General features: G+C 40.7%; 1 protein-coding gene across 8 annotated transcripts in view; it reads left to right on the top strand.

The window, feature by feature from the left end:
- The first annotated feature begins 9,226 nt into the window (after window positions 1-9,226).
- AGFG1 (ArfGAP with FG repeats 1) overlaps window positions 9,227-27,651 on the top strand; it is a 76,183-nt gene continuing 57,758 nt past the window's right edge. For 7 of the 8 annotated variants that reach the window (XM_036997721.2, XM_073218040.1, XM_036997710.2 and 4 more), the window contains exon 1: window positions 9,227-9,543. In XM_036997721.2, the coding sequence (XP_036853616.1) occupies window positions 9,377-9,543 (167 nt within the window). In that variant the 5' untranslated portion in view covers window positions 9,227-9,376. The remainder of the gene's footprint in view (window positions 9,544-27,651) is intronic. The other variant, XM_036997717.2, reaches the window with a different exon arrangement.

The following is a 27,651-nucleotide window of genomic DNA, read 5'->3' as shown; positions in this document are numbered from 1 at the left end:
TTGTCCACTACATGAAATATGTTGGGCATGTGTGTAAGGGCATAGAAAAGGTCACAAAGTGACACTGCTGCTGGGAGAGGGGACATGGATGGGGGACTTTGGCTTTACTGACTGTATTTGTTTCCTGGGACTGCTGTAAAATGTCTTCACAAGCTAGGTAGCTGAGAATCACAGGAAGTTCTTCCCTCATGGTTCTGGAGGCTAGAAGTACGACGTGAAGGTGTCAAGAGGGCTATGCGCCCTCTGAAGGCTGTAGGGGAGATCCTCCCTTGCTTCTGCCCGTCTCTGGTGGCCTCATGCTCTCCTAAGCTCCGGTGGCATCACTCCAGCCTCCGCCTCACCGGTCACGTGGCCTTCGTCCCTGCGTGTCTCTTGTGGTTCTCTCATCTTCTGGCCAGGACCCCAGGCACTGGATTAGGGCCCACTCTAAATCAGGATGATTTCCTCTCAAGGCACTCAACTAATTGTATCTTTGAAGACCCCATTTCTAAAAACAGGCACATCCTGAGTTTCCTGGTGAATGGGGGCCACTGTTTAACCCACTACATCAGCTTTATTTGAACTTGTTTCAAAAAGTGAGATTGTATTCATGTATTACTTAGGCTATTAAGAAACTGAAACAACAGAAAGGGTGCTATTGGAAACCAGTGTATACCTACACACACGTACACACACACATATACACAAACATGCATACACATGCACACACCTGCTTGCTTACTCTGGTAGACCACAGGGGGAGGAACCTCATAAGAGAAGATAATATAAAAATAATAACAACATACTTTTAGAGTGTTTACTATCTGCCAGACACTGTTTTAAAATGCTTGTTAAATCACTTAATCCTTATAGCATTCTTATGAAGCAGGTGATATCATCATTCTCATTTTACACATGAGAAAATTAGGACACCCAAAAGTTTTTACTTGTTCAAACTTCCAGGAGACCAGGTTTGGAATCCAGACAGTCTGACTCAGAAACTGTGCTCACAAGCACCCTGCTCTACTGTTTCTTCATGCGCAGACACACACAGGAGCTAGAGGTCTGATTAAAGAAACTTGTCACCACTTCCTACACACACACACACACACACACACACACACACACCCGTACTTCTCACTCCCCTCCAAAGAAAGCAATAATAAACAAACATGTAGCTTGTATGGTTAGATGTGTTTGGAGCATTTTATCTGTAGAATCTACTGAACTGGACATTGTCAGTTCCTTCGAACAAGTAAAACTGGGATGGGCTGAGTAAAATATAGTTGTTCCTGCATATCACTGCTTGCAGACCACTCAGACCGTGAGTGACGTCAGCCAAAGCACACCATCGCTCTGGTCAGAGTAGCCACATACCTGGGGGTCCACTTACAGCAGCTTCTAGCAAACTGCAGCTGAACTGCGGTTGTGGTTGACTTAGTACCTGACAAGAAACACACACTTTGTGAAGAAAAGAGACTTAGTAGGCACCCTTAAAATAATAATATTCGTACTGCTTACATACATGCCAGGTGCTGTGCTGAGCATATTTCCTCATTCAGTCCTTAGCAGAAACTTCTGAATCACTAATGGTTCCAGGGTGGGGATGGTGATTAATAATAAGGCAGTAGGTTATCCTCATGGTAAAGATGATTATGGCCTTACTCCTATAAACTTGCTAGAGGGGCTCCCCAACCTGGGAAGTGGACTTTGCTATATATAGCTGTATGTACATTCACAGAAGACAAATTTGAAAGGCAACAATGATCTAAACGAATATTCAGGACGTTTTCACTGTGAGAACTTGGTGTTTGAAACTTTTCAGGTAATTTCCCCCAATTGAATAACTTCTTCAGTGACAAAATGTCCTTCAAAGGCACAGACAGAAGCTCTGGGGGTGGGGTGGCATCCGCATGAGGCAGACACCTCAGGTTAGCCAAACCAGTCACATCCTGGGGTGTTCAGACCCTGCAGTGGCCAAACGGAGACAGGAATGAGCACATACCTCCTGACTGTTCCTGCTGCGGTGAAGGACTGGGTTTGCTCACTACAGCATCCCACAGACAGTACAGTCTGCATGAGGTTAATCCCGTGCTGCCAAGTCAAACTGCCAACTTTCACACCCCAGCTCGCCACTTCCCAGGTATATGACATTGGTAAGGTCCTCAACTGGGAGCCTTTATTTCTGTCTATAAAATGGGCATAGCAATAAAACATACCACGAAAGGCTGGTGTGAGGCCTTATGGCAATATTCTGCAGGGTATGTTATGCATAGAGCCTGGGGCTTAGGCCCAGGAAATGTCAGTCATCATTTCTGGGGATTCATCAGTGGAATTCTGTGCAATTGCTCCCCTCCTCAGGGGTTGGGGTATGAAGGCATCATTCAACTGGGCTCAAGAGAGGTACTTTGGGCCCAGGTCGCTTCATGTTGTATAAATAGCCATCACCTATCTTCCAGCATTTGGTGAGAAAGAAAAAAAGGAAGGAGATGAGTATTTCCTGAGAGACCCGCTTTTAAAATGTCTCTATCTGATGCCTTCAGAACGGAGGCTATTTTCCTTTTCTGTAGGCCCTGGGAGCCTGTTGGTGTTTCTTTTCTGATAACTAGAGCAGGTTTCTGTCCCCACAGGGGCCCCTTTCTTTCCCCTGAACCAGAAGGGAAGGTCCCCTTTCTCTCTTCAGCAATGGGCAAGAACAACGTTCTATTGATGACGTGAATGGAGCGTTTCTTACCCCGAGATTCTCTTCCTGCTGCACAGGCAGCGACCTCTTCTCTCTCTCTTGGCTGCCCGAGAGGATGACTCCCCTTCTGTGCAGGCGACGCGGGGAGGGCTGCCTGCGATTCCCGACTCTGGCACGATCTGAGGAAGGAAGGGAGGCTTTCTGGTTGCAGGCTCTTCATACCAGGCCATTTTACCTGTGATTTCTGATACATTTAAGTCCTAGAATTTTCCCTGCTTCCCCTACCCAGGGGCCTGCCTCTCTGCCACACTTCCTTCCTGCGCCCATTTTTGTGCTTCATTTTCCATTAGAGGGCCTTGCATTCCCAGGCCATTTCTATTTATGTGAGCACTGTCCATTCTCCCTCTCGTGGGAACACAAGCTGCAGGAGAGCAGGGATTCTGTCTTCTTTACCACTGAATCTGCAGGGTTTGGCAGCACGCCCGGCAGGGAGTAGGTGCACAATAAATACTTGTTGAATGAATGAATGAATGAAGGCTGAAAGCCACTTCCGGTTTCCTTCTAAAGTGCAGAAAATATCTTTCTGATAAATGGGTAACTCAAGTCCAGTTACAATTGTTCTGGCCTTCCAGAATGGCCTGAGGCTGAATCATTCAACCCACTGGCATGATCCTTCCAGGGCATGGCAGACAAGGGACACAGAAGGTTATGACCTCGTCCCTGTTCTCTGAGCAGACAGAATTCAGCTGGTGAGACAAAGCTCACAAAGGGCAGAGTAATGTGAACCGAGACAGAAGAGCAGGTCTTGGACAGCTCGGACAGCTGGGCAGCAGGTCGGCAGCCTCTCTGTTTCTCCTGGCACCTGTAGCGGGGAGGAGGCCAGATGACTGCCTGTGAGCCCCACAGCACTGGTGCTGAGGAACTTTGGTCCTTCAGGTGTCTAGTTTCTTGGCATTCTCTGCAGAATATACCCAGAAACCATGCTGATTTTTCCAGGAAGTATGCACCAACTGCTTGTTCTCTGTAGGGTTTTTTTCCCTCTTCCTTTTTCTATCTCGCTGCTTCTTGCAAATTAAAAAGCAAGTCAGGAAGCAATGTTAAAAATAATCAAACCACAGCTAAAAGAAGGTGCTATCAGAAGAAGAAAGGAAGAGAAATCAAGTTGAACATTATTCCGCAGTGCTTTATACACAGGCCCTGTGATTATTCGCTCCGTGAAGCCTGCTGGGACCTGGGGGAGTTAATGGGGCCAACATGACTTTCCTTTTGCATTACTTAAACGAGCCATAAAAATTGGCATTGGCTCCTTGGCCACAAGCTGGAAAAAGTCACACTACAGGGAGGGAAGAATGTTAATAAAAAGAGAGACCCCACAGCTCCAGTTTTCCCAGATTGTAAAGGCTCACTACTGTCGGTGACGCCTCTCCATGATCAACATCAGCTTCCGGCATCGGCAGGATCTGAGGGAAAGACTGGAAGACCCTAGGAATGGAGAATCTGAGACTCCCCAGCCACGCAGGCTCAGCAGCCTGCACCTGGTGGAGGGAGGCCTGGGGGGCTTCTGAGGAGCTCTGCAATTGAAGGAGGCAGTGAGGAGGCTGTGGGCTTGGAGAAGGCCGCTGCCTCAGAGAGGGTTCACAGCCACTTCAATTTTTCTAAGGCTCCCAGTGTATTAAAGCATGGAAAGATGTCAAAACAAGGTCATACAAACTGTGGCATATTTTCAAATAATTGTACTTGACAAATTAGCCCTTTTAATACATAAGCAAGCAAAGAAAACAAGGCAATTGTGCTCTTCACAAGGTAAATACAGACTCATGCAAAGTGTGAATAGAGCGCGCTGCTGGAGGTGACGTAGACATGTGTGTCTGGCAACATCTTCCTATTGGGTCACTTGATGTGCTTGACACTGTGGGTAACTCTGAGATACTGTCAAAAGTCTAAATCTGAGTCCTTCATGAATGGGAAGCCCTTGTCTCCTCATTCAGATATTCTGAGCGACGAAGCCACCGCCAGCCACCCCAAGACATTCGTTGCTGCTTGTTCGGCCTTCCCTGGGGAAGAGGGCCCTCCTCTCTGGGTGCCCCCTGCAGATGCTGAGGGTGGGGCAGCCTCGGATGACTTAGCAGCTCCACTGCTGGCTCCTTGGGGCCTCTCCAGACACCAGAGTTTGTTCAGGACATTTTCTGAGTCACCGCTGGTGATAAGACAGGCGGGGGCCTTAGTCTAAGCAAGTCAGAATTTAGATCTTACCATTGGAAGTTTGATTTCAGAATATGCAAGTCCCTTAACGAAATGCCCGTAACTTTGACAGAGCTGTAGTCATCCTGGAAGCCAAAACAGCAGAGATAACAATGAACAGAATGCTGAACCTACTGCATAAGACTTAAGGGAAGCTTTATTCTCTGACTCCCCATTGCTGATTTATTTATTCAACCAATATTTATTGAGCCCCTTCCTAGTGCCAGGCCCCATGCTAAGTGCTGGGGAAATTATAGTGAGTGAATATACACCTGGCCCCCTCCTGAGGAAGGCCACAGTGCAGTGGGAGGCTGGGGGGCGCTAACCGAAAATTATGAAGCGGTGTAAATACCCACAGCAGCAAGCACTCTAAAAGAGAGGCACATGCGACTATAAGCACATATTATGGGTTCTGGCTTGGCTAGTCAGGACAGACAAGGAAGGACCTGAAAAACAGATATTCAGCTGTATCTGAGGAATGAGAAAGGAAAGAGAAGAAGGAAGACTGATTTTGGAAGCAACAATAGCACATGCAAAGGCCCTGAGGTGGGAGAGAAAAGAATATAAACACTGAAAGGAAGTGGGGCTGCAGCAGAGTGATGGAGATTTAGGGTGGTGCATGGGTATGGGGGGACACAGTGGAGCTGGGGCTGGCTGGGGAGACCTTGAATGGGTAGCAGGAGGGAGTCCACTTGTTCAGAGCTTCTGGGCCTTCTTGGTTTTCTTCCCTCCTAAGAGCAATGGGAAGTCACCGATAGGCTTTAGGAGGGGGAGGAGACTGGGGATGCCTGAATCACACTGCATTTTGAAAAATCACTCTGGCTGCAGTGCTAACATTGCTGAAGGTAATTTCTGCTTTGCAAATGCAATACACAGGGTCATTATTCAGTAACTGGAAGTAGAAGCTGGCTCCCTGCAGCCAGATCTGGGTTTGTATCCCAGCTTCATGCTGCATTTCCAGTGTGGCCTTGGGCAAACCAGCATTTCAGAGCCTCGGTTTCCTCATATAGAAAATGGGGATGCTAATACCTCCTTCCTCGTTGCTGTCAGGGTTAAGGATATCAAATAAATAAATAGTCTTGTTCAACACAGCATTAACTTTCCTTGGGATTTTTAAAAGTAGAAACCTACTTTGATATTATGTAGAGTATGAAAAAGCCAAAAATAGCAGGTCATATGGACTTTTAGCTGTACTTGGAGAAAATATTCAAGCCTTCACCTGAACTTTGCCTTCCTACAGGTTGATGGTCTGGAAATACCTTATCTTGCCTCTTTAATTAACAACAACAAAATAATAAAACAACCACTTATCCAACTGTTTGCACAAGGTGCTGCATTTTCGAGTTTAGCAGGTGATAGACCCTGGAGGGATGAATAACAAGAAAACATACAAATGACAAGAGCACAAATACAGAAACAAATAAGCAAGCCATTGGCTGTGGGTTGAGTGCATTTGTGGGTGATGATGATGAGAGACTGCTCTGTGTCATATATTTAGCCAGAGTGGAGCTGGTAAGTAAGCCTTCTTTTCGATCCATCCAGAATTGGACATTTTAGACTCTCACCTTCTCAACAGCCCTGGACTCTGCTGAAACAGCCCTCCAGTTGACCTTAAGCCAAGAGCTTTGTCAAAAGACTCAAGAGCCAACTCCCACTGGCCATAGTGAGGCAATGTGAGTACCAAGGATATGAAATATTTCAAATATGTTTATATATTTATACAATGTATCAAGGATATGAAACAAATATGTCTAAATTTTTGAGTATGCAATGACATTGAGAAAATACTGATCACATTACAAGGTGATAGGAAACCAACATTTATTTCAAAAATTTGTGAATAAAGCAAAGGAATCAAACCTTTATTCTGATTTTCTGACATGATCTGTGCCAAATAGTAGCTGAGAGGAAGTTTTTCTTTAAGGAAAAATTTCAGCAGATAAATGAAGAAGGAATGACAGAGTTAGAATATCATCATTCTGTAACCCTGAATGAAATAATGAATTTAGACCTTAATCATCAATGGCTGCTAATATCATAAAAAGACAGAAAGACTACTCTCATTATGTGTCTCCTGATGGAAAAACACCAAGAAATAAAATTTTGCCAAAAAACCAAAATTGAACTGTATATAGTGAACTGGATCAACCACAATTTTTAGGAAATAGAGGGGATGGAGAAAAATGTTCAATGGCATAGACTATGGGAAACAGTATGACAAAGGGGCCAGTTCCTAAAAAAAAATGAATTGTAAGGAGAAAAGGAGATGGAGGGCAAACACATCGACTAAGAGACTTTGCGAGACTTATGACCCAGTCGCAAAGTGTGGATTCAAACAAACTGTTAAAATATTTTCTAAACATTGGGGAGTAACTGGAACTTGAACAGTGAAAGGCTATTTGATGATTTTAAGGAATTTTTGTTAATATTTTAGGTGTGTGTGTTAATGGCATTATGGTTAAGTTTAAACAGAAAAATTCTTATTTTTTAGCAATACAAACTAAAACATGTGCAAATGATTGGTATGATATTCAGGATTTGCTTCAAAACAATAGGAGGGGGGATTGGAGGATGGGGTGGTTATAGATAAAGCACATTAGCCATGAGCTGATAGCTGGTGAAGGTGGGCCATGGGCTTGTGGGAGTTTGGTATTTTCCATAACAGAAAGTTAAAAGAAAAATCCATTGACTAATGCAAAGTCTGTCAATGCCTTTGTTTTAGTTTTAAAGACACTCATTATTATTAAAGTATTACAGATATATTAATATGAAGTCTCACTTGGTCAGTTCATCCAGTCACTTTCATGGGAGATCTAGGGGCTGTCCTTGCAGTTAGGAAATCTGGATTCTTATCTAACTTTCCCATTCCAGTTGAGTGACTTTGGAACTTCGCCCTCTGGGTCTCCCTGTACTCCTTTGGGAAATGATGCTTCCCAATCCTTCCTTCCCTTCTTCCTTTCTTCCTTCCTGCCTGCCTGCCTGACTTTTTCTGAGGAATAATTGACACACAATATTATAGCAGGCATGATTTCTAACATCCATCTGACTTTGGATTCTTGGTGTGATTAAAAGATTTGGGTCCCGCAGTCTGACTGTCTGCCTTGGAATCCCAGCTTTCCCATATGTATTCTAGGGTAAATTTACTTAACCTCCCAGAGCTTCAGCTTCTAGACTTGGCAAATGGAAAGAACAATAAGGTTTACTTCAAAGGGATCTTGTGAAGATTAAATGAGATACTTAACGCATCCATTCCACAAACCTCCAGCTCTGGCAGGGTCAGAGAGGGAAGTCCTGAAGAAAACCCAGGAACCCGCTGTTTGGTGCCTAAAAGGAGATTGGAGACATCACAGTGAACGGGACGTAAGAAGCCAGATTTCAAAATACACAGAACTATGAATCAAACACAGCACAGCAATTTCATGGAGAATGATTTTCCAGGAGTGTGGGCTATGGCGCTACATAGGCTAGGAAGGTGCCTGCCTCGGATGCACGGATGGCGGAGCTCTCCACACTCCAACGGAGGTTTCTCAGCCCGGCTGGTTTCATCTCCATCACTGCTCCACATTCTGCCACGTCTGGAGGATTTCAGTTGCCACAACTGGAGGATGGGGTGGGACTCGTTCTGGCATCTCTGCGTAAGGCCTGGGGGTGCTGCTCAGCACCCTACAATACAGAGGGCAGACCCACATACCAAAAACATCTAGTCTGAAATGTGATAGCGGCAGGGCTGAGAAACCCTGATAAAGAGAGTAGCTCAAGGGCAAGAGGTCGAGTCAGAAGGGAGTTTGCTGTGTTCAGGGTACAGACGGAAATCCCGAGCTGCTGAGTAAACCAGGATGAAGTGGACAAGTAGGCTGTGCTAGGTAGGTGACGGAGCACAGTGAGAGCTCGGTGCAGGCACAGTGAGGAACTCGAAATTACCAGCAAAGCGGTGGGCATCCTTTGGACAGTTTTGAGCAGGGGAGAAAGGTAACCCATGCAATGAGCTCAGAGTATGTACGTGCTCAATAAAATTTGTCTGTTTTTATCATCACCTTTGTAATCCTGATTGCGCCCCAGCGTCAGCCTGCAGCGCGGCCGCAGTAACTCCTCCTGGCCAGCAGAGGGCGCCGGCCGACACCTGGCCTCAGGCCGCCCGGGGCGGGGCTCCTCTTGCCGTCCCCGATCCTCGCCTTTTCCCCTAAGGAGAAGTCGGGAAGGTGGCGGTGGCGGTGGCGGTGGCGGCGGCGGTGGGGACGGCGGCGGCGGTGGCAGTCCCGGCCGGGCCGGTTGGCGAGGCCCGTCAGCCCGCTCTCCGCAGCGTCCCGCCGCGGCCAGCCCAGCCAAGCCCAGCCGCGGCGCAGGTCCGGCGCGGGCGGCGCGCGCTAACGGAGGGCGGCGGCCGCGGCCAGGGCGGCCCGTGGGACCGAGGGCCCCCGGCGCAGCGCCGCGCGGCTCCCGGCCCTGCCGGCCTGCTCGCTCAGCGCCGCGGCCATGGCGGCCAGCGCGAAGCGGAAGCAGGAGGAGAAGCACCTGAAGATGCTGCGGGACATGACCGGCCTCCCGCACAACCGAAAGTGCTTCGACTGCGACCAGCGCGGCCCCACCTACGTGAACATGACGGTCGGCTCCTTCGTCTGCACGTCCTGCTCCGGCTGCCTGTGAGTGCCCTTCCCGGGCGGGCGGGGGCCCCGCCGGCGGCGGCGGTTGGGGCGCGCGGCGCGGCGGAGGCCGGGGGCGGGATGCGCTGGGCTCTGCCGCCGGGCTGGGGATGCGCTTTCGGTTTCTCCGGGCGGAGGTCCAGGCTCCGGGCAGCCCCGGCCGGTGGGGCGTGGGCGGGGACGGGGTCGGGAGGGGGCGCTGGGCCGGGCGTCTCCGGTACCGCGGAGCCGGCGCCACCTTCCCCGGGCCTCCGCTCTCGGGGCGCGGCCGGAGGGGGCTGCGAGGGCCGTGCGACGCCTTTGTGTGCCCGCGTTCCCGCGGCGGGCGCGGAGGTCCGGGGCGGCGCACCTGCCCGGCGCCCGCGGAGGCGGTGGGGGAAGGGGTGGGAGAGCGGGACGCGCTGCCCGGGGCACCGGCAGGACCGAGCTTTTAGGAGTGGGAGCTGGATTCCGACGTCTTGGTGGCCGAGGTGTGAATCCCAAGGGAAAAGTTCAGGGGGACTCATTGCAGGAGGGGGAGAGAGAAAAACATGTGAGGCTGTGGGGTTTTAGCTCCGTGGACCAAAGAGTCTTGAGGAGTTTGGGGAAAGTTTTTATGGAAGGAAGAGACTGTTCAGGAGAGGTGTCATTGTAAATGCGGCGGTGGTATCCCTAAGACGTTTCTGTCAGTACCCTAGTGTCCTGGCTGTGTACAGAAATGCGGAGAGATGGAACGCCAGCATTGTTTGAGAAAAACGGAGACTGCCGTCTGGGATAGTTTCTATTGTTTGCTTCATTAAGCTGTATTTTAATAGGGTTTTTGTTGCAGTGGAATTCCCTTTGTAAGTTTACAGATTTTGAAACTGGTGATAACTTGCTTTTATGTACTAATTCTGATGGATTCAAAGACGTTCTCGATGCAGTTACATTTTAAATAGTCTGAAGACCTTTGTTTTACCAAAACATCTACTTAAGTTCTTCCCTTTGCATCATTCTTTCAAATAAAGTAATTCAGTACTCTCCCCCCTAATAAAAAAAAACCTTTGTAAGATTGATACTGAGACAAAGTACATAATATCTGAGAAAAATTCTTATTCGAAAAATACAGGACTTGCCCAGTAGTGTACATTTGTTTTGTTTTTTTAAGTTGGGCGACAAGGCATTATTAGTCTTCCATGACTATTGTTTCTTCAACAAGTATTTATTGGGTGCCTACTAGGTTCTGTGTGAAGCCTAAGGGTAGGGGTTGGGGGGGTTAATAAATACAGTAAAATCTTTGTTTTGTTGGTGCTTACATTCTAGTTGGGGAGATGGTAATACATGTATTTTGTAATACATAATATTTGGGGAGATGGTAGTACAAGTAATTAAATAAGAAAAATGTCAGGGGTAGGTATGCTTTAAAATAGTATAGGACAGACCTTGTCTGAGAGATTGCTTTTAGATTGTATGTATAGTCAGGAAAGCACTCTGAGAAGTTGATGATTAGTGGTATTATTGAATTATAGCAATCATAGTGTGAGGTGGTATCTAGGAGATAGTCTGGTTCATGCATTTACAAATGACTTCCATTGAACAACTTTAGTTCTAAAATGAAACCAATAGTACAGTTTGTTTTATGTGTATTTGACTTTTATTTATGTGCATAATAAGTTGTCTTACTAAACAAGATTCTGTGATACATTTAAAGTACTTGGTTTGAAAAAGTATTTATTTACTCTTCTGGATTTCTGACATTTCTGTGTAGCCCTTTATAAGTGTAGCAGAGCAACATTTAGTTTATTGCTGCAAATGACTAACATCAAGAAATATTCACAAATTTCTAGAGTCACGTTTCAGTAAAATTCTAGATAAAAGGATATTTCAGTATAATGACAATTGTTTATTTTAATGGAATTTAATCTGTAATATATGACTTAGTATCTCTGTTCCATGGTGATACCATAAATATTTATTGCTCACTTGGCCAGGGTCAAAATGGGGACTGGTGTTACTTGGATCCTACTATCCTAAGGAGCTTGTATTCTAGCTCTTATGATACCTTGTACTATTTCCTTTCTGTGAAGGAGCTGTCCATGAAATATGTACATGGATAGGGAGAGCTTCACAGAGGATTTGATGCCTGATCAAAGACCTTTAAAGATCCACATAACAGTTGGCTTCATGTAATTGAAAGAGCTAGTTAGGAACTAGGTAAACTTGCTTTTGAATCCTGGCTCTACTTATTAACTGTGTGGTGTTGAGACTGTCACTCAGTTCTTTGAGTTTTCCCATCTGTGTTGTGAGGATAAAGTTTACCTTGTAGATTATGGATGTAGATTAGATTTAATACTAAAGAAAATGTATGTTTAACATGTCACATGATGTTGGTACATAATAGCTGCCCAGTATGTGAGAGGTATTATTAACAAGGGGAGAGGACATTCTTTCATAAGTAGGGAACAGTATGTAAAGGACATTGAAATGAGAAACACCTTTATAAAAATAAATTCATTTAGATGTTTTTTAGATGTAACTCATAACCTGACTGAAATTGGCTTAAAAATATGAAGGAAATTTGTTTTTAAGTAAGACTATTCGGTGGCCTAATGATAACTGCCTAGATCACCCACATCCAAGGATGGTTGTGCCAAGTTCCTGCGGTTACACACGGTTTTAATTTATATCACTGTTACAACTTTTCCAGAAGTTCTTTGATTCACTCTGGATTAGTTTAGATCATGTGCATACCCTGAACCAATGCCCTGATGGGGCACATGTTCTTTGATGACTTCATTGGAACAAGGATCCCCAAATAGAGTTTCCAAGTCAGAAATCTAGGATTCTTGGAAGGGAGGGAATGGATGCTGGATCAGATTTCTACCACAGAAACAGTAAAAGGCCAATAGCTCCTGAAGATTTTTGTTGTTGAAAGTCAATAATGCAGAAAATTTAAGAATAATAACTACTGAGTTTAATAATAATTATGTATTTGCTTTTTTATTTTATTTTTATTTTATTCATTTTTTTATCATTAATCTACAATTACATGAAGAACATTATGGTTACTAGACTTCCCCCTTCACCAAGTCCCCCCCCCCACAAACCCCATTACAGTCACTGTCCATCAGCATAGTAAGATACTGTAGACTCACTACTTGTCTTCTCTGTGTTGCACATCCCTCCCTGTGGCCCCCCCCCACATTATACATGCTAATCGTAAGGTCTCCTTTCTTTTTCCCTGCCCTTATCCCTCCCTTCCCACCCCTCCTGCCCAGTCCCTTTCCCTTTGGTAAACATTAGTCCATTCTTGGGTTTCTGTGAGTCTGCTGCTGTTTTGTTCCTTCAGTTTTTCTTTGTTCTTATACTCCACATATGAGTGAAATCATTTGGTACTTGTCTTTCTCCACCTGGCTTATTTCACTGAGCATAATACCCTCTAGCTCCATCCATGTTGTTGCAAATGGTAGGATTTGTTTGCTTCTTATGGCTGAATAATATTCCATTGTGTATATGTATCACATCTTCTTTATCCATTCATCTATTGAATGACACTTAGGTTGCTTCCATTTCTTGGCTATTGTAAATAGTGCTGCGAAAAACATAAGGGTGCATCTGTCTTTTTCAAACTGGGCTGCTGCATTCTTAGGGTAAATTCCTAGAAGTGGAATTCCTGGGTCAAATGGTATTTCTGTTTTGAGCTTTTTGAGGAACCTCCATACTGCTTTCCACAATGGTTGAACTAATTTGCATTCCCACCAGCAGTGTAGGAGGGTTCCCCTTTCTCTGCAATCTCGGGAACATTTGTTGTTGTTTGTCTTTTGGATGGTGGCGATCCTTACTGGTGTGAGGTGATATCTCATTGTGGTTTTAATTTGCATTTCTCTGATGACAAGCGATGTGGAGCATTTTTTCATGTGTCTGTTGGCCATCTGAATTTCTTCTTTGGAGAACTGTCTGTTTAGCTCCTCTGTCCATTTTTTAATTGGATTATTTGCTTTTTGTTTGTTGAGGTGCATGAGCTCTTTATATATCTTGGATGTCAACCCTTTATCGGATCTGTCATTTATGAAATATATTCTCCCATACTGTGGGGTACCTTTTTGTTCTATTGATGATGTCCTTTGCTGTACAGAAGCTTTTCAGCTTGATATAGTCCCACTTGTTCATTTTTTGCTTTTGTTTCCCTTGCCCGGGGAGATATGTTCATGAAGAAGTCGCTCATGCTTATGTCCAAGAGATTTTTGCCTATGTTTTTATCTAAGAGTTTTATGGTTTCATGACTTACTTTCAGGTCTTTGATCCATTTGGAATTTACTTTTGTGTATGGGGTTAGACAGTGATCCAGTTCCGTTCTCTTACATGTAGCTGTCCAGTTTTGCCAGCACCATCTGTTGAAGAGACTGTCATTTCCCCATTGTATGTCCATGGCTCCTTTATCATATATTAATTGACCATATATGTTTGGGTTAATATCTGGGGTCTTTATTCTATACCACTGGTCTGTGGCTCTGTTCTTGTGCCAGTACCAAACTGTCTTGATTACTGTGGCTTTGTAGTAGAGCTTGAAGTTGGGGAGTGAGATCCCCCCCACTTTATTCTTCCTTCTCAGGATTGCTTTGGCTATTTGGGGTCTTTGGTGTTTCCATATGAATTTTTGAACTATTTGTTCTAGTTCGTTGAAGAATGTTGTTGGTAATTTGATAGGGATTGCATCAAATCTGTATATTGCTTTGGGCAGGATGGCCATTTTGACGATATTAATTCTTCCTAGCCAGGATCATGGGATGAGTTTCCATTTGTTAGTGTCCTCTTTAATTTCTGTTAAGAGTGTCTTACAGTTTTCAGGGTACAGGTCTTTCACTTCCTTGGTAAGGTTTATTCCTAAGTATTTTATTCTTTTTGATGCTATTGTGAATGGAATTGTTTTCCTGATTTCTCTTTCTATTAGTTCACTGTTAGTGTATAGGAAAGCCACAGATTTCTGTGTGTTAATTTTGTATCCTGAAACTTAGCTGTATTCCGATGTCAGTTCTAGTAGTTTTGGAGTGGAGTCATTAGGGTTTTTTTATGTACAGTATCATGTCATCTGCAAATAGTGACAGTTTAACTTCTTCTTCACTAATTTGGATTCCTTGTATTTCTTTGTTTTGTCTAATTGCCGTGCCTAGGACCTCCAGTACTATGTTGAATAACAGTGGGGAGAGTGGGCATCCCTGTCTTATTACTGATCTCAGGAAAAGCTTTCAGCATTTCACTGTTCAGTATGATGTTGGCTGTGGGTTTATCATATATGGTCTTTATTATGTTGAGGTACCTGCCCTCTATACCCATTTTGTTGAGAGTTTTTATCATGAATGGATGTTGAATTTTGTCAAATGCTTTTTCAGCATCTATGGAGATGATCATGTGGTTTTTGTCTTTCTTTTTGTTGATGTGGTGGATGATGTTGATGGATTTTCGAATGTTGTACCATCCTTGCATCCCTGGGATGAATCCCACTTGGTCATGGTGTATGATCCTTTTGATATATTTTTGAATTCGGTTTGCTAATATTTTGTTCAGTATTTTTGCATCTACGTTCATCAGGGATATTGGTCTTTAGTTTTCTATTTTGGTGGAGTCTTTGCCTGGTTTTGGTATTAGGGTGATGTTGGCTTCATAGAATGTGTTTGGGAGTATTCCCTCCTCTTCTGTTTTTTGGAAAACTTTAAGGAGAATGGGTATTATGTCTTCTCTGTATGTCTGATAAAATTCTGAGGTAAATCCATCTGGCCCGGGGGTTTTGTTCTTTGGTAGTTTTTTGATTACTGCTTCAATTTTGTTGCTGGTAATTGGTCTGTTTAGATTTTCTGTTTCTGTGTCAGTCTTGGAAGGTTGTATTTTTCTAGGAAGTTGTCCATTTCTCCTAGGTTTCCCAGCTTGTTAGCATATAGGTTTTCATAGTACTCTCTAATTATTCTTTGTATTTCTGTGGGGTCCATCGTAATTTTTCCTTTCTCGTTTCTGATTCTGTTGATGTGTCTTGACTCTCTCTTTTCCTCTTAATAAGTCTGGCTAGAGGCTTATCTATTTTGTTTATTTTCTCAGAGAACCAGCTCTTGGTTTCATTGATTTTTGCTATTGTTTTATTCTTCTCAATTTTGTGTTATTTCTTCTCTGATCTTTATTATGTCCCTCCTTCTGTTGACTTTAGGCCTCATTTGTTCTTCTTTTTCCAATTTTGATAATTGTGATGTTAGACTGTTCATTTGGGTTTGTTCTTCCTTCTTTAAATATGCCTGGATTGTTATATCCTCTTAAGACTGTTTTCGCCCCGTCCAACAGAATTTGGGGCTTTGTGTTGTTGTTGTCATTTGTTTCCATATATTGCTAGACCTCCATTTTAATTTGGTTGTTGATCCATTGACTATTTAGAAGCATGTTGTTAAGCCTCCATGTGTTTGTGACCCTTTTTGCTTTCTTTGTACAATTTATTTCTAGTTTTATACCTTTGTGGTCTGAGAAGTTGGTTGGTAGAATTTCAATCTATTTGAATTTACTGAGGCTCTTTTTGTGGCCTAGTATGTGGTTGATTCTGGAGAATGTTTCATGTGCACTTGAGAAGAATGTGTATCCTGTTGCTTTTGGATGTAGAGTTCTGTAGATGTCTGTTAGGTCCGTCTGTTCTAGTGTGTTGTTCAGTGCCTCCGTGTCCTTACTTATTTTTTCTGTCTGGTGGATCTATCCTTTGGCGTGAGTGGTGTGTTGAAGTGTCCTAAAATGAATGCATTGCATTCTATTTCATCCTTTAGTTCTGTTAGTATTTGTTTTACATATGCTGGTGCTCCTGTGTTGGGTGCATATATATTTAGAATGGTTATATCCTCTTGTTGGACTGAGCCCTTTATCATTATGTAATGTCCTTCTTTATCTCTTATTACTTTCTTTGTTTTGAAGTCTATTTTGTCTGATACTAGTACTGCAACACCTGCTTTTTTCTCCCTATTGTTTGCATGAAATATCTTTTTCCATCCCTTGACTTTTAGTCTGTGCATGTCTTTGGGTTTGAGGTGAGTCTCTTGTAAGCAGCATATAGATGAGTCTTGTTTTTTTGTCCATTCAGTGACTCTATGTCTTTTGATTGGTGCATTCAGTCCATTTACATTTAGGGTGATTATCGATAGGTATGTACTTATTGCCATTTCAGGCTTTAGATTTGTGGTTACCAAAGGTTCCATGTTACTTTCCTTACTATCTAAGAATCTAACTTAACTCACTTAGTATGCTGTTACAAACACAATCTAAAGGTTCTTTTCTATTTCTCCTCCTTTTTCTTCCTCCTTCATTCTTTATATATTAGGTATCAAATTCTGTACTGTTTGTCTATCCCTTGATTGACATTGGGGATAGTCAATTTAATTTTGCATTTGTCTCGCAATCAGCTGCTCCACCCTCCCTACTGTGGTTTTACTACCTCTGGTGACAGCTTTCCAACCCTAGGAACACTTCCATCTGTAGCAGTCCCTCCAAAATAGACTGCAGAGATGGTTTGTGGGAGGTAAACTCTTGTCAGCTTTTGCTTATCTGGAAATTGTTTATTCTCTCCTTCAAATATAAATGATAATCTTGCCAGATAAAGTAATCTTGGTTCCAGGCCCTTCTGTTTCATGGCATTAAATACATCATGCCATTCCCTTCTTGCCTGTAAGGTTTCTGCTGAGAAGTCTGATGTTGTTAGCTTGATGGTGATCTTATTTCTGTCTCTGGCTGCTTTTAACAGCCTGTCCTTATCCTTGATCTTTCCCATTTTAATTACTATGTGTCTTGGTGTTGTCTTCCTTGGGTCCCTTGTGTTGGGAGATCTGTGGATCTCCATGGCCTGAGAGACTATGTCCTTCCCCATATTGGGGAAGTTTTCAGCGACTACCTCCTCAAAGACACTTTCTATCCCTTTCTCTCTTCTTCTTCTGGTATCCCTATAATGCGACTATTGTTCTGCTTGGATTGGTCACACAGTCCTCTCAATATTCTTTCATTCTTAGAGATCCTTTTTTCTCTCTGTGCCTCAGCTTCTTTGTATTCCTCTTCTCTAGTTTCTATTTCATTTATTGGCTCCTCCACCATATCCAACCTGCTTTTAATACCCTTCATCGTGCTCTTGAACGATTGGATCTCCGGCCTAAATTCATTCCTGAGTTCTTGGATGTCTTTCTGAACCTCCATTAGAATGTTGATGATTTTTATTTTGAACTCTCTTTTCAGGCAGAGTCACGAGGTCCATATCATTTAAATCTTTCTCGAAGTTGCATTAATAATTTTACTCTGGGCAAGGTTCCTTTGGCATTTCATGTTTGTATATGGCGCCCTCTAGTGTCCAGAAGCTCTATTCTGGAGCTGCTGAGCCCCTGAAGCAATGTCGGGGGTCGCAGGGGAGCGGTACTGGTGCCTGGGGGGAGGATAGAGCTGTTCCCCACCTCCCGGCTGCTGTGCCTGTCTCCACTGCCTGAGCCAGTGGGCTGGTCACACCAGTATAAGTTTTTGTCCTAGAGCAGCCGGATATGGATCCCTGCTTTCCACAAACAGCCAGAATCCCAGTCTCCCCAGGAACTCTGCCTGTATTAACTTTCCAACCCGGTAGTCATGCGAGTCTCATGAAAGCACCATGTCCCAGAGCAGACCTCCAGAGCTAGGTGTTCAGCAGTCCCAAGCCTTCCACTCCCTCCCTGCTCCGTTTCTCTTCCTCCCGCCAGTGAGCTGGGATGGGGGAGGGGCTCGGGTCCCGCGGAGCCACAGCTCTGGTACCTTACCCCGGTGGGTGAGGTCTGCTGTTTTCTCCCGGTGTGTGCAGTCTGACGCTGTTCTCTTTCCTATTACTCTCTCAGGAGTAGTTGCGCCAACTATATTTTCTAATTGTATCCAATTTGAGGAGGAAGCCTCTGTCTCTCCTCTCATGCCACCATCTTTAATCCCTGTGTATTTACTTTTTAGATGATGTGGTATAATTGAAAGAATGTGAATTTTGAAATCAGATTTTGACTCTGCTTTTGGCTTTGTTACTTAAGCAAGGTATTAAGCAAGGCAGCTGTGCGCAGGTTGGCCTGGAACCACCCCTTAAGCCTCGGTTTCTTTTTTGTGATAAGTTGATAATACATAGCTGAAGGTTGTTATGAGGATTAAATAGTATAATTCACTGAATATTTATTGAACATAGCTATATAGGAGGATGGGGCTAAGCAGTGGATATATAGATATGCAATGCAGTAAGCCATGCTATCTACAATCCAGAAACCTTGATGTCCCAGAAAGTGCTGATACACAGCAAGTGGTGTTTATTTCCATGAATGCTAAATTTTTGAATAGTCACATACCTTAAATCATTCCTTTAGCAACATCTTTGTTTAAATAAATTGAGCAGTCAACTTAGTGTTACTATTACTAGACTTGGAGCTAATCTTTTTTTCCCTAATGAGTATCGTGTGTACATGTATGATGCTCAGTATATAACAGTTCAGATTGTGAATAACATAGACTTTAGATTTAGATGCAATTAAACTATTTGTTACTGAGGCAGAAAGGGGCTGTTCTAACAGATTGATTAGTCACTTTCTGATTCTGTTCTACAGACATACCTAAAACTTTTTTTTATGGTCTTTTTTTTTTTTCAACCTTTTACAGTACTTGTCCACAGTTAAATAGCAACTTTTCATAGTGACTTGATTTAGTTAAATCTTTAAAATACTTCACGTAATTTTCATGGAAACAGTTCTCCCTTATGTGTCATTGTTTACTTAATATTCAGTTCAACTGTATATTAACCAAATAATGCACCAACTATTTAATAAGTATTGTATCAAACAGTTCTTGATAAGCATTAAACTGAGGTGCAAGGAGCAGGAAAGAGTTTCCAGCCATTTAATGTTCATTGTCCAGTAGGCATTTGTGTAGGTTTTCATGTGGGAAGGAGAAACATGGATTCATCCTGCAAATTGATTAAGAGGGCCTCTTCTGTCGTTCTTTGAGCACCTTCTGTTCTTGGAAATCTTGTCAACATACAGGTGGGGTGACAATTTGACCTTAAACTTTGTATAGAGACATCATTTTTACATCAAGTTTGTCTCTATTCTCTCATTTGTCTATGATTTTTGGCACAGTGTGATTGTAAACATTTTGACCTTCAGTCAGTTTCAAAGTAGTGGTTATACAGCTTATTGAGATTGCTTGTATTAAAATTTTGAATATTATTAGTGAGTTGGATTACAAATGAAAAGAATTAAAACATTACTTTAAGGAAGTTGCTGACCTTTAGACGTCAGTTTAAAATCCTTTGCCTCTTTAAAAACCTTTTTATCTATTCCAGTAGCACTCCTTGGAGAATAAACAAATCCCAGACCGATATTTTCAGTCTTCTCTCTACAACATGCTTAATGCTCACATTCTTGAGAAAATCCTGTGGATATGTGTTCAGGACTAGGGGCTGTTACTCTTCCCATTTTTCCTCCTCATTCAATAATGTATTTCTCAATTTTTATCACCAAAGAGATGATTGTTTAGGAATATATGTCATGTACATTCCTTTAATATCTATAATGTATATAAAAAGTAAATCATTCGTAACTTTGGGTACTTTAATTAGCAGCAGGTTCCTCATGACATCCTTTACAAACTCACACTTTAGATCTGTTGCACTAAAGATACCTGCCTGGGCATCATTAGAATGAAATTTATTAACTTACTTTACAGTAGTAATGGAAAACTTATTTGAATTGTTCAAAATATGGGCAATGACAGTTTTTTTCTTTATAAAGTTACCTTATTTTTTCCCAGACTCCTGAATAGGACATAGGCTCTTTAGTACCATAACTGTTTCTTAGAGGAAGGAAAGTTGTAACTGTACCTTGCTTTTATTCTGGTGGCTTATTTTAAGAGGTACATTAACAAACTGGAGCACACTTTTAGGAATTTGATCAGGATGAAAAGATTTGACACAGTATGAGAAGAACATAAGCAGGAACCAGATATGTTAGCTTAAAGAAGAGAAGACTAGCAACTATGGGGAGCTGTACAGATGCTCACTACCTTGGGGTAATTTAAGGCCTGTGTGTGGAAGATTTATTCTCTAGGGGGAGATAAGAGACTAGTGTATAGAAGTTACAGAGAAACATGTATGTTATAGAAAAGAAAGGAATTTTCCTTACAGTTGTCAGAGTCTAAAAATTCTTGTTCTTCCTCTTTTTTCATTATATTTTGCAAGCTCTTTGATGGGAGAAGTCTGAAAATCAGTAGAACTAGTAATGTGGGAAGAGGTGAAAACTTTTCCTCATTTCTCCTATCAAAACTTTATTTCTTACTCAGTGAATCTTGGTGGCTCAAACTTGGGTGAGTTGTGTTCAGTAAGTATTTTTATAAATGGATTCCTAAGTGTCTAATTGAGACTTGAAATTTTAAAAATTCCTCAAGTTTTTCAGGAATGCTTTCCCATCAGAGAAAACAACCTGTAAGTATATGTCAGTTTTCCATAATTAAATTTAATTTTGGAAAGCAAGAACCATTTATTTTCCATTCTTTTTTATGCTTACCTTTTAATTCAATTTTAATTTTTATCAAAATAATACATGCGTATAATTTAAAAAGATAAAGACTTGTAATGAACAAGAAACCTATCCCTTCCTCCATTTCTGATTATCATAAATATTGACTTTGAATTATTGTCTGTTTTATTCTGTAGTTACCTTAGTATTTATAATTAATACATATGTAGCTATTTTTTTATTTTCAATCTTGACTTTTCTTTTGACTTTTCTATTGTATAAGAATGAATAGAAAGATTTGGTCCTTGTAACATTCCTGTTACTTTCTCCATCCATCCTCTGCTTCTACTCCTTCAATATAATTCTACCAGTTTTTGGTTAAATCACTGTTCAGTGTTTTCCTTATTGTAACTATGCTCAGCTGAGTCATATTGTTATCACTACTGTATTTTCTTTCTTGTACAAATTTTTTCTCCCTGAAGTGTATAATTGTCTAGTTTTCTTCATTTGCTTTTTTTTTTTTTCCAATGTATGTATCATCAGTATGTCCCCAGATAAATCATCTCTGGCTGAGGTATAAAACTTCATTCAATACGGTCAGACATGGGGTACTTCTTTATTTTTATTTGATCTTTCCTGGATACTTCTGTTGTCATTCTCTGGTCTGGAAAGGCTGCTCTCTGAGGGCTGCTATGAATCTGTCATCCTGGGACTTTTTTCCCACCATCATTCAGGAAATTCCCTTTAGGCCTGACCTGTGTTGGACTGTCTTTTTTCAGGACCCCCACATCTCCATTAGCCTCTTTATTAAAGGTTAATGAGCTGCATGACTAGAAATGTCTTATTCTGCTCTCATTTTAAAATTAATAGTTTGTCTACATTCACAAAGATGAAAATACTTTACACTTTGTAATTTTTAAGGCATTGTTTAATTATCTTCAAAGCCTCAGTTTTGCTATTGAGAAGTCTGATACTATTCTTACTACTGATTCATTGTGTCCCATTTTCCCTTCCCTCTTTGGGAGTGCATATGATCTTTTTATTCCTGGAGTTCTAAACCTTATATTGAAGTATTTTGGGATAGGTTTTTATTCAATATTTTAGGCCTTTTTGTTTTTCTTTTGGACTCATTGGTTTGAAAATCATGCTCTTTTTAGTTCAGAGATATTTTCTCCAAACATCATGAAGGCGCCAAGTTGAGGGAGGGGGCTGGAGGGTATAGACTCCCTTTATTCAGTGTGTAGAGTCTCAGATAAGCCCTGATTTTAGCATAGTACCTAATAACAGTCTTCAGCTGTAACTGACCAGATTTTGTTTGGTATAATCTCTCCAGATTTTCCTAAAGATTTCTGCCTAGGGCCTTTAGGGGTAGTCTTGTGGCTGCAGTGGAACTGAAAGTCTGTTTTTGACCCTCAGGCAGTCCCCCAACTTTCGTGACTTTTTCAGAGGTTCTGGGGTGGGAATCAGCTTCCAGCTTACTTTTCCCGCCTCTGCAGGAGCTTCTGTTTGGCTTTCTTTCCTCTGCAGTCACTTAAATTATCTGCTGGTATATTCACTTTGTATCTTCCAAACTTGGTTAGTTGAGAACTGTAGGATGCTTTTGGGCTCCTTCCTTGTTGCCTGTCTCTCTTTCTCTGTGGGTTAATGCCTTTATTGCTTTGCTATCATTGCAGTTGTCCACTTTTAACTGTAATACCTTAATTAGGCTTAAATTGTTTCTTGAGTATAATTTTTTAGATTCTTGCCCTAATTGTTTAAAGGACCTTACATTGTAGTATTTGTGACTTTGAAAAAAAAAAATCCCAAATAACCTTTGTGGTTTATATTGTGAGGGGTTGGGGGAGGGTCTCTATGTGTGTGTGCGTGTGTATTCAGTGTTTTTAAGTTGAATTCTGAATAGACTAATATTTTGGGCTATTGCATACATACTGTGTCTTGGCATTAACAGTCTAGCATCTTGATAACCTGTTAAAGGAATCTTCTACTTGTTGTATATTTTAAATGTATAATTTTTATAATATGAAACATTATTTATGTGTAATATTTTTAACAAACAACTAGGTTTGGGATAGATCTAAATATCAGATTAATTTTATTACTTTATGCCAACATATGAACCATGTAAATGTCCACAGCCTATTAAAATATTTTAAGCAGCTTCTCCCCCAGTAGGAGAAAAACAATTAATAAACTTAAGTAAGCTTGCTTAACTTACTCATCCAGCACACACTGTTATTTGAGTTAACAAATGGCTGTTTGCAAGATTGTTTGAGACATAGTTAAGAGCACCATACTGGTGGACATGTGGAATGAGTCATACCATATGGTTGCCAATCACACCTGGGGTCCTGGGGAATCCGTGTATGACTTAATTATACTGAGAAAACATTGGGCTCCAGCAGTAGGTGACTTCGGAACTTCTTGAAACCAATTAACTGGCAAACATGCTTTCAAAATATCAATTGCTCTTAATGAGTCATTATTTTTTGCATTAAACTAGAGACTTAAAAATGTGTATTGTAGGATCCAGAATGGGTGGTACCTCAATATTGGCATTGAAATAATGATGTGATTTACTTGCCCAACACTTTGATTGAACAGTTATGACTTAATGTCATTACAGTAAATGTTTAATAAACACTGAATTCACATGACAGCTAGACTAGGCTTAGCAAAAAAAAGGAAAGTTGATAGCAGCTTCCAGGAATATCCCTGAAAAATAACTAGATTAAGAAATAATTCAATTTTGATTAAGGATTTCATTTATTTAAATGATCAAACTTCGTAAGTAGAAAAGAAGATGGTCTGCTAATGAAAAAAATTTAATTAATGTAATAATTTTGATTAATATAAATAGTAACATGGAATAGGGCTGTGGTGTTTTATTGAATTAACGTATGTTAAAATTAACTTTTTTTGTCATACAGTTGTATGAAGCTTAACTTATGTATAGATTCATGTAACTGCCACCACAATCGGAACACAGAACTGTTCCATCACCCCTCAAAACTCTTCTTAACCCTTGTTTTTCTTTAATCCTTGGCAGCTATAAAGCTGTTTTCCAACGCTATAGTTTTTCTTTCTGAAAATGTCATTTAAATGGAATCATACAGTATAGAACCATTTCAGACTGCCTTCTCCACTCAGTGTAGTACCTTTAAGATTAATCCTAGTTAGTTGCATATTCCAATAGCTTGTTTCACTTTATTGTTGAGTAGTATCCGTTGCTTGTGTCTTTATCCATTTCCCACTTAAGTGACAGTTAGGTTGGTTCCAGTTTTTGATGCATATGAATAGAGCAGCTACAGATACTTATGTATTGATTTTTTGGTGAGCATAAGTTTTCATTTTACCTGGGTAAATAAATACTTAGGAGTATGATTGCCAAGAGTGTTGTATGGCAAGTGTATGCTTAATTTTATTTTAAAATAACAAGAGGCTTTTAGTTTGTTTTGATGATTTTCCTTTTGTACTGGTTTGGAAGCCATAAATTCAGTATTCTTTTCAGGTCACCATTGAAATTTTATTCTTCATATTGACATTCTACTGTTAATCAATACTTTAACCTTCACCTAATAATACAATGTCTTTGAAAATATAAAATACCCTCACTTAGGAACTGTTAGTGAAATGTTAGATTTGTCCTCCCACTTTCCCACATAAATTGGACATTTTAAAATTAGATGATGTGTAGATTTACCTGTGTTTACTAGTTTCTTTGCTCACCCCTTTAATATCTTGGAACCTTCTCAGGGTCTTTCATCTGTCCATCTATTTATGTATGTATGTATGTATGTATGTATGTATGTATGTATGTATGTGAACACAATATGTGTTTCTCCAGTGAAGATCTCCTGGGGTAAACTGGTTTTTGTTTATCTGAAAATGTCATTTCTTTAATCTTAAATTTCAAAGACAGTTTTGCTGGGTTCACAACTGCTGTTTTTTCTTACAACTTAAAGATAATCTACCACTGCCTTCTAGTTTCCATTGAGAAGTCTACTTTCAGTTTTGCCTTTAAGATGTTCTCTTTGTCTTTCAAGTTTCATCAGAATGTTTCTAATTGTTCAAAATATTTCCAGTCCTGATTTTGATAAACTGTGCTTCCCGTATGCATAGATGGTTGTCTTCCAATTGGATTTGAAAAATTTCAGGATCTTTTCAGATATTGCCTCTCCTCATTCATTTTGTTCTCTTTCAAAAGCAAGAGTATTGGTATATGTTAGACCTTCAATGCCCTCTTTCTTCTTCTAAAAACATTCTTGTCTGTCTGTCTCTGTCTTTGTTGCTTTCTGGGTTACTACTTCTATCTTTTAATTTACCAGTTCTCTCTTTTAATGTGTCCAATCTGGTCTGTACCTAATTGGTTGAATTTTTAATTTCCACATTTATAATTTTTCATTTCTAAAAGTTCTGATTTTAAAATTTGCCCAGTTATTCTGATAGTAACATATTTCTTCATTTTTATTCCAATTTTTTTGTTTTAATGTTTTCTTTGTGCTGTGTGTACTTTAAATTTTATATTTGATCACTCCAATACATAAAGTCTTAGGAAGTGATGGTATAAATTTGTTTCAGCTGACTCAAGCTCAGTGTTTTGCTTTGTTATGTATGATTTTTATTGCAAGTTCTTGTTTTATTGAATGTATTATTGCCAAATCCTGGTATAGCATAAATTGGAAATGCATTCCTCTTGAGAGGACTTGAGTATTTTTCTGCTGGGATCCAGGGGTACTGTCAACCTGAAGCTACTTTATTCCCCATCCAGGGTCTTAGGTTTAGCAGGGATATCTCAGGTTCAGCTCTTTGATCTTAACTATTGTTGATATTTGCCTTCTGAGCAACACTGCATTTTGTGTGTAACGTGGGCCACTCTTCTTTTCAGTTCAGTTTTTAATTTTTTTGTCTTTTTTCTTTTGGGGAGGTGGTCCATGGAAATTTCCCTTGCTTTTAGAAAGTCAACCATATGTTAACAAGGGTTTTTTGTTTTTGTAATTTATGGAGTATCTATCATATTTTAGCACAGGAGACTTTTCAGAATATCTAGTCTGCCATACAGTTGGAAGTAGAAATTAATAAGATTAAATATGCAAAGTGCCAGTCTAGATACTTTGTAAGTATTAATTTCCTTCAGCTTTACTATGGTTTGCCTACCTTTGTAGAAGCATGCTTTGTGTTACATTTTTGGTTATTGTTTGTGGACAATCTTGGTCTTTTCTGATTTAAATTTTAATAAATACTGTATAATTTTAAACTTATATTTTGTTAATCATTTCATAAAAAGTATTTGTTTCTATTTTCTGTGATTGAAAGAATTCATGAGAAACTTGAAATTTTTTTGTTGTGTATGCTGTGACTTTGTAGAATGTTTTGTAGAAGATTGAATGTAGGTGGAATTTATGCTCTGTAGAGATCCAAAGGAATTCCACTAATTTCTTTTGCTTCATAGTTAACGTATTTGATGTATTTAGAGCAGTGGTTCTCAACTAGAGGGATTTTGCTTCCCAGGGGAGATTTGGCAATGTCCTTTTCCATTGCCCTTGCTGGATGGGGTGCTACCGGTACCTAGTGGGTAGAGGCTGTGGATGCTGCCCTACATCCCACAATCCACAGGACAGCCCCCTCACAATAGTTATCTCACCCACAATGTCAGTAGTGCCAAGGTTGAGAAACCCTGCTTTAGAGAAATGGGTAAATATAAGGTTGATGTTGTTGGTAGGTGTATCTTGAAGGAAAGGTTTTCTAGGTTTTTTTAAACTGAAAGAAAGCCTAAAAAATAAAAACTATTCTCTCCCTCCCTTATTATTTTTTGTGCTCTGAATCTTCAGCACAGACATGCACATCCATTAAGTCAGGACTAAAAGTCCAAATTTTCTGACCAGTACTTGTCATTTGGACTTTCCATTATTTCTTGCTATGGTTTTTCTTTTAGACTAATACAGATTCATTGTGGGAAGCGTGGAGAGAATAGAAAACTACCCCCACTGAATCCCATCACCCATATGCAAGGACTGTTAACCTTTTAAGGTATTGGCTTGTTTGGTTTTTTTTGGGCCGATTTTTTTTTGTAGTTCTGAGACTATGGTATTATGTTCATCTTAAAATATTAAAACATAAGTATGCCTAATGTTACACAGTTGTATTGTTTATTGAACCACTTGCCTTTTGATATTGAAGTGTTTCTGATGTTTTCCTATTATGAATAATGTTTGATGAACATCTTACACGTAATTAGTTAGCTGTGTTTCAGATTCCTTCTTTAGAATAGATTACTAAAAGGGTTATTACTTAGTCAAAAGGCTTGAATGGGTTTTTTGATACAAATTGGTGGCTTTATCCTCCCATCAGTGTACGAGACTATCCATTTTCACTGCAGACTCATCAGTCTGCACTCTTAAGAGGTCGATAAATTCAGTCTTCAATTTTTTTTTTTTTTTACCAAACTCTAAACATGTAAAATTCATGTACAAAGCTTTTGCAGGATAAAAAAGGAAAGATCTTTTTATATTCTTGAATTGAGAATATAGTTAATCTGCCTGAGTAAATGGAATTTATAAGAATAATATGAGAACACAGCATAGATGTAAAATTTCCTTGGAGCGAGTTAGTTAATGAGGCCTTGTAAAATTGTGTCTACGCA

Source organism: Manis javanica, chromosome 12 (assembly GCF_040802235.1).
Source record: "Manis javanica isolate MJ-LG chromosome 12, MJ_LKY, whole genome shotgun sequence".
In the NCBI taxonomy this organism is placed as follows: domain Eukaryota; kingdom Metazoa; phylum Chordata; class Mammalia; order Pholidota; family Manidae; genus Manis; species Manis javanica.
Note: the sequence above shows the minus strand (reverse complement) of the source record. Positions and strands in the feature narration are given on the sequence as shown.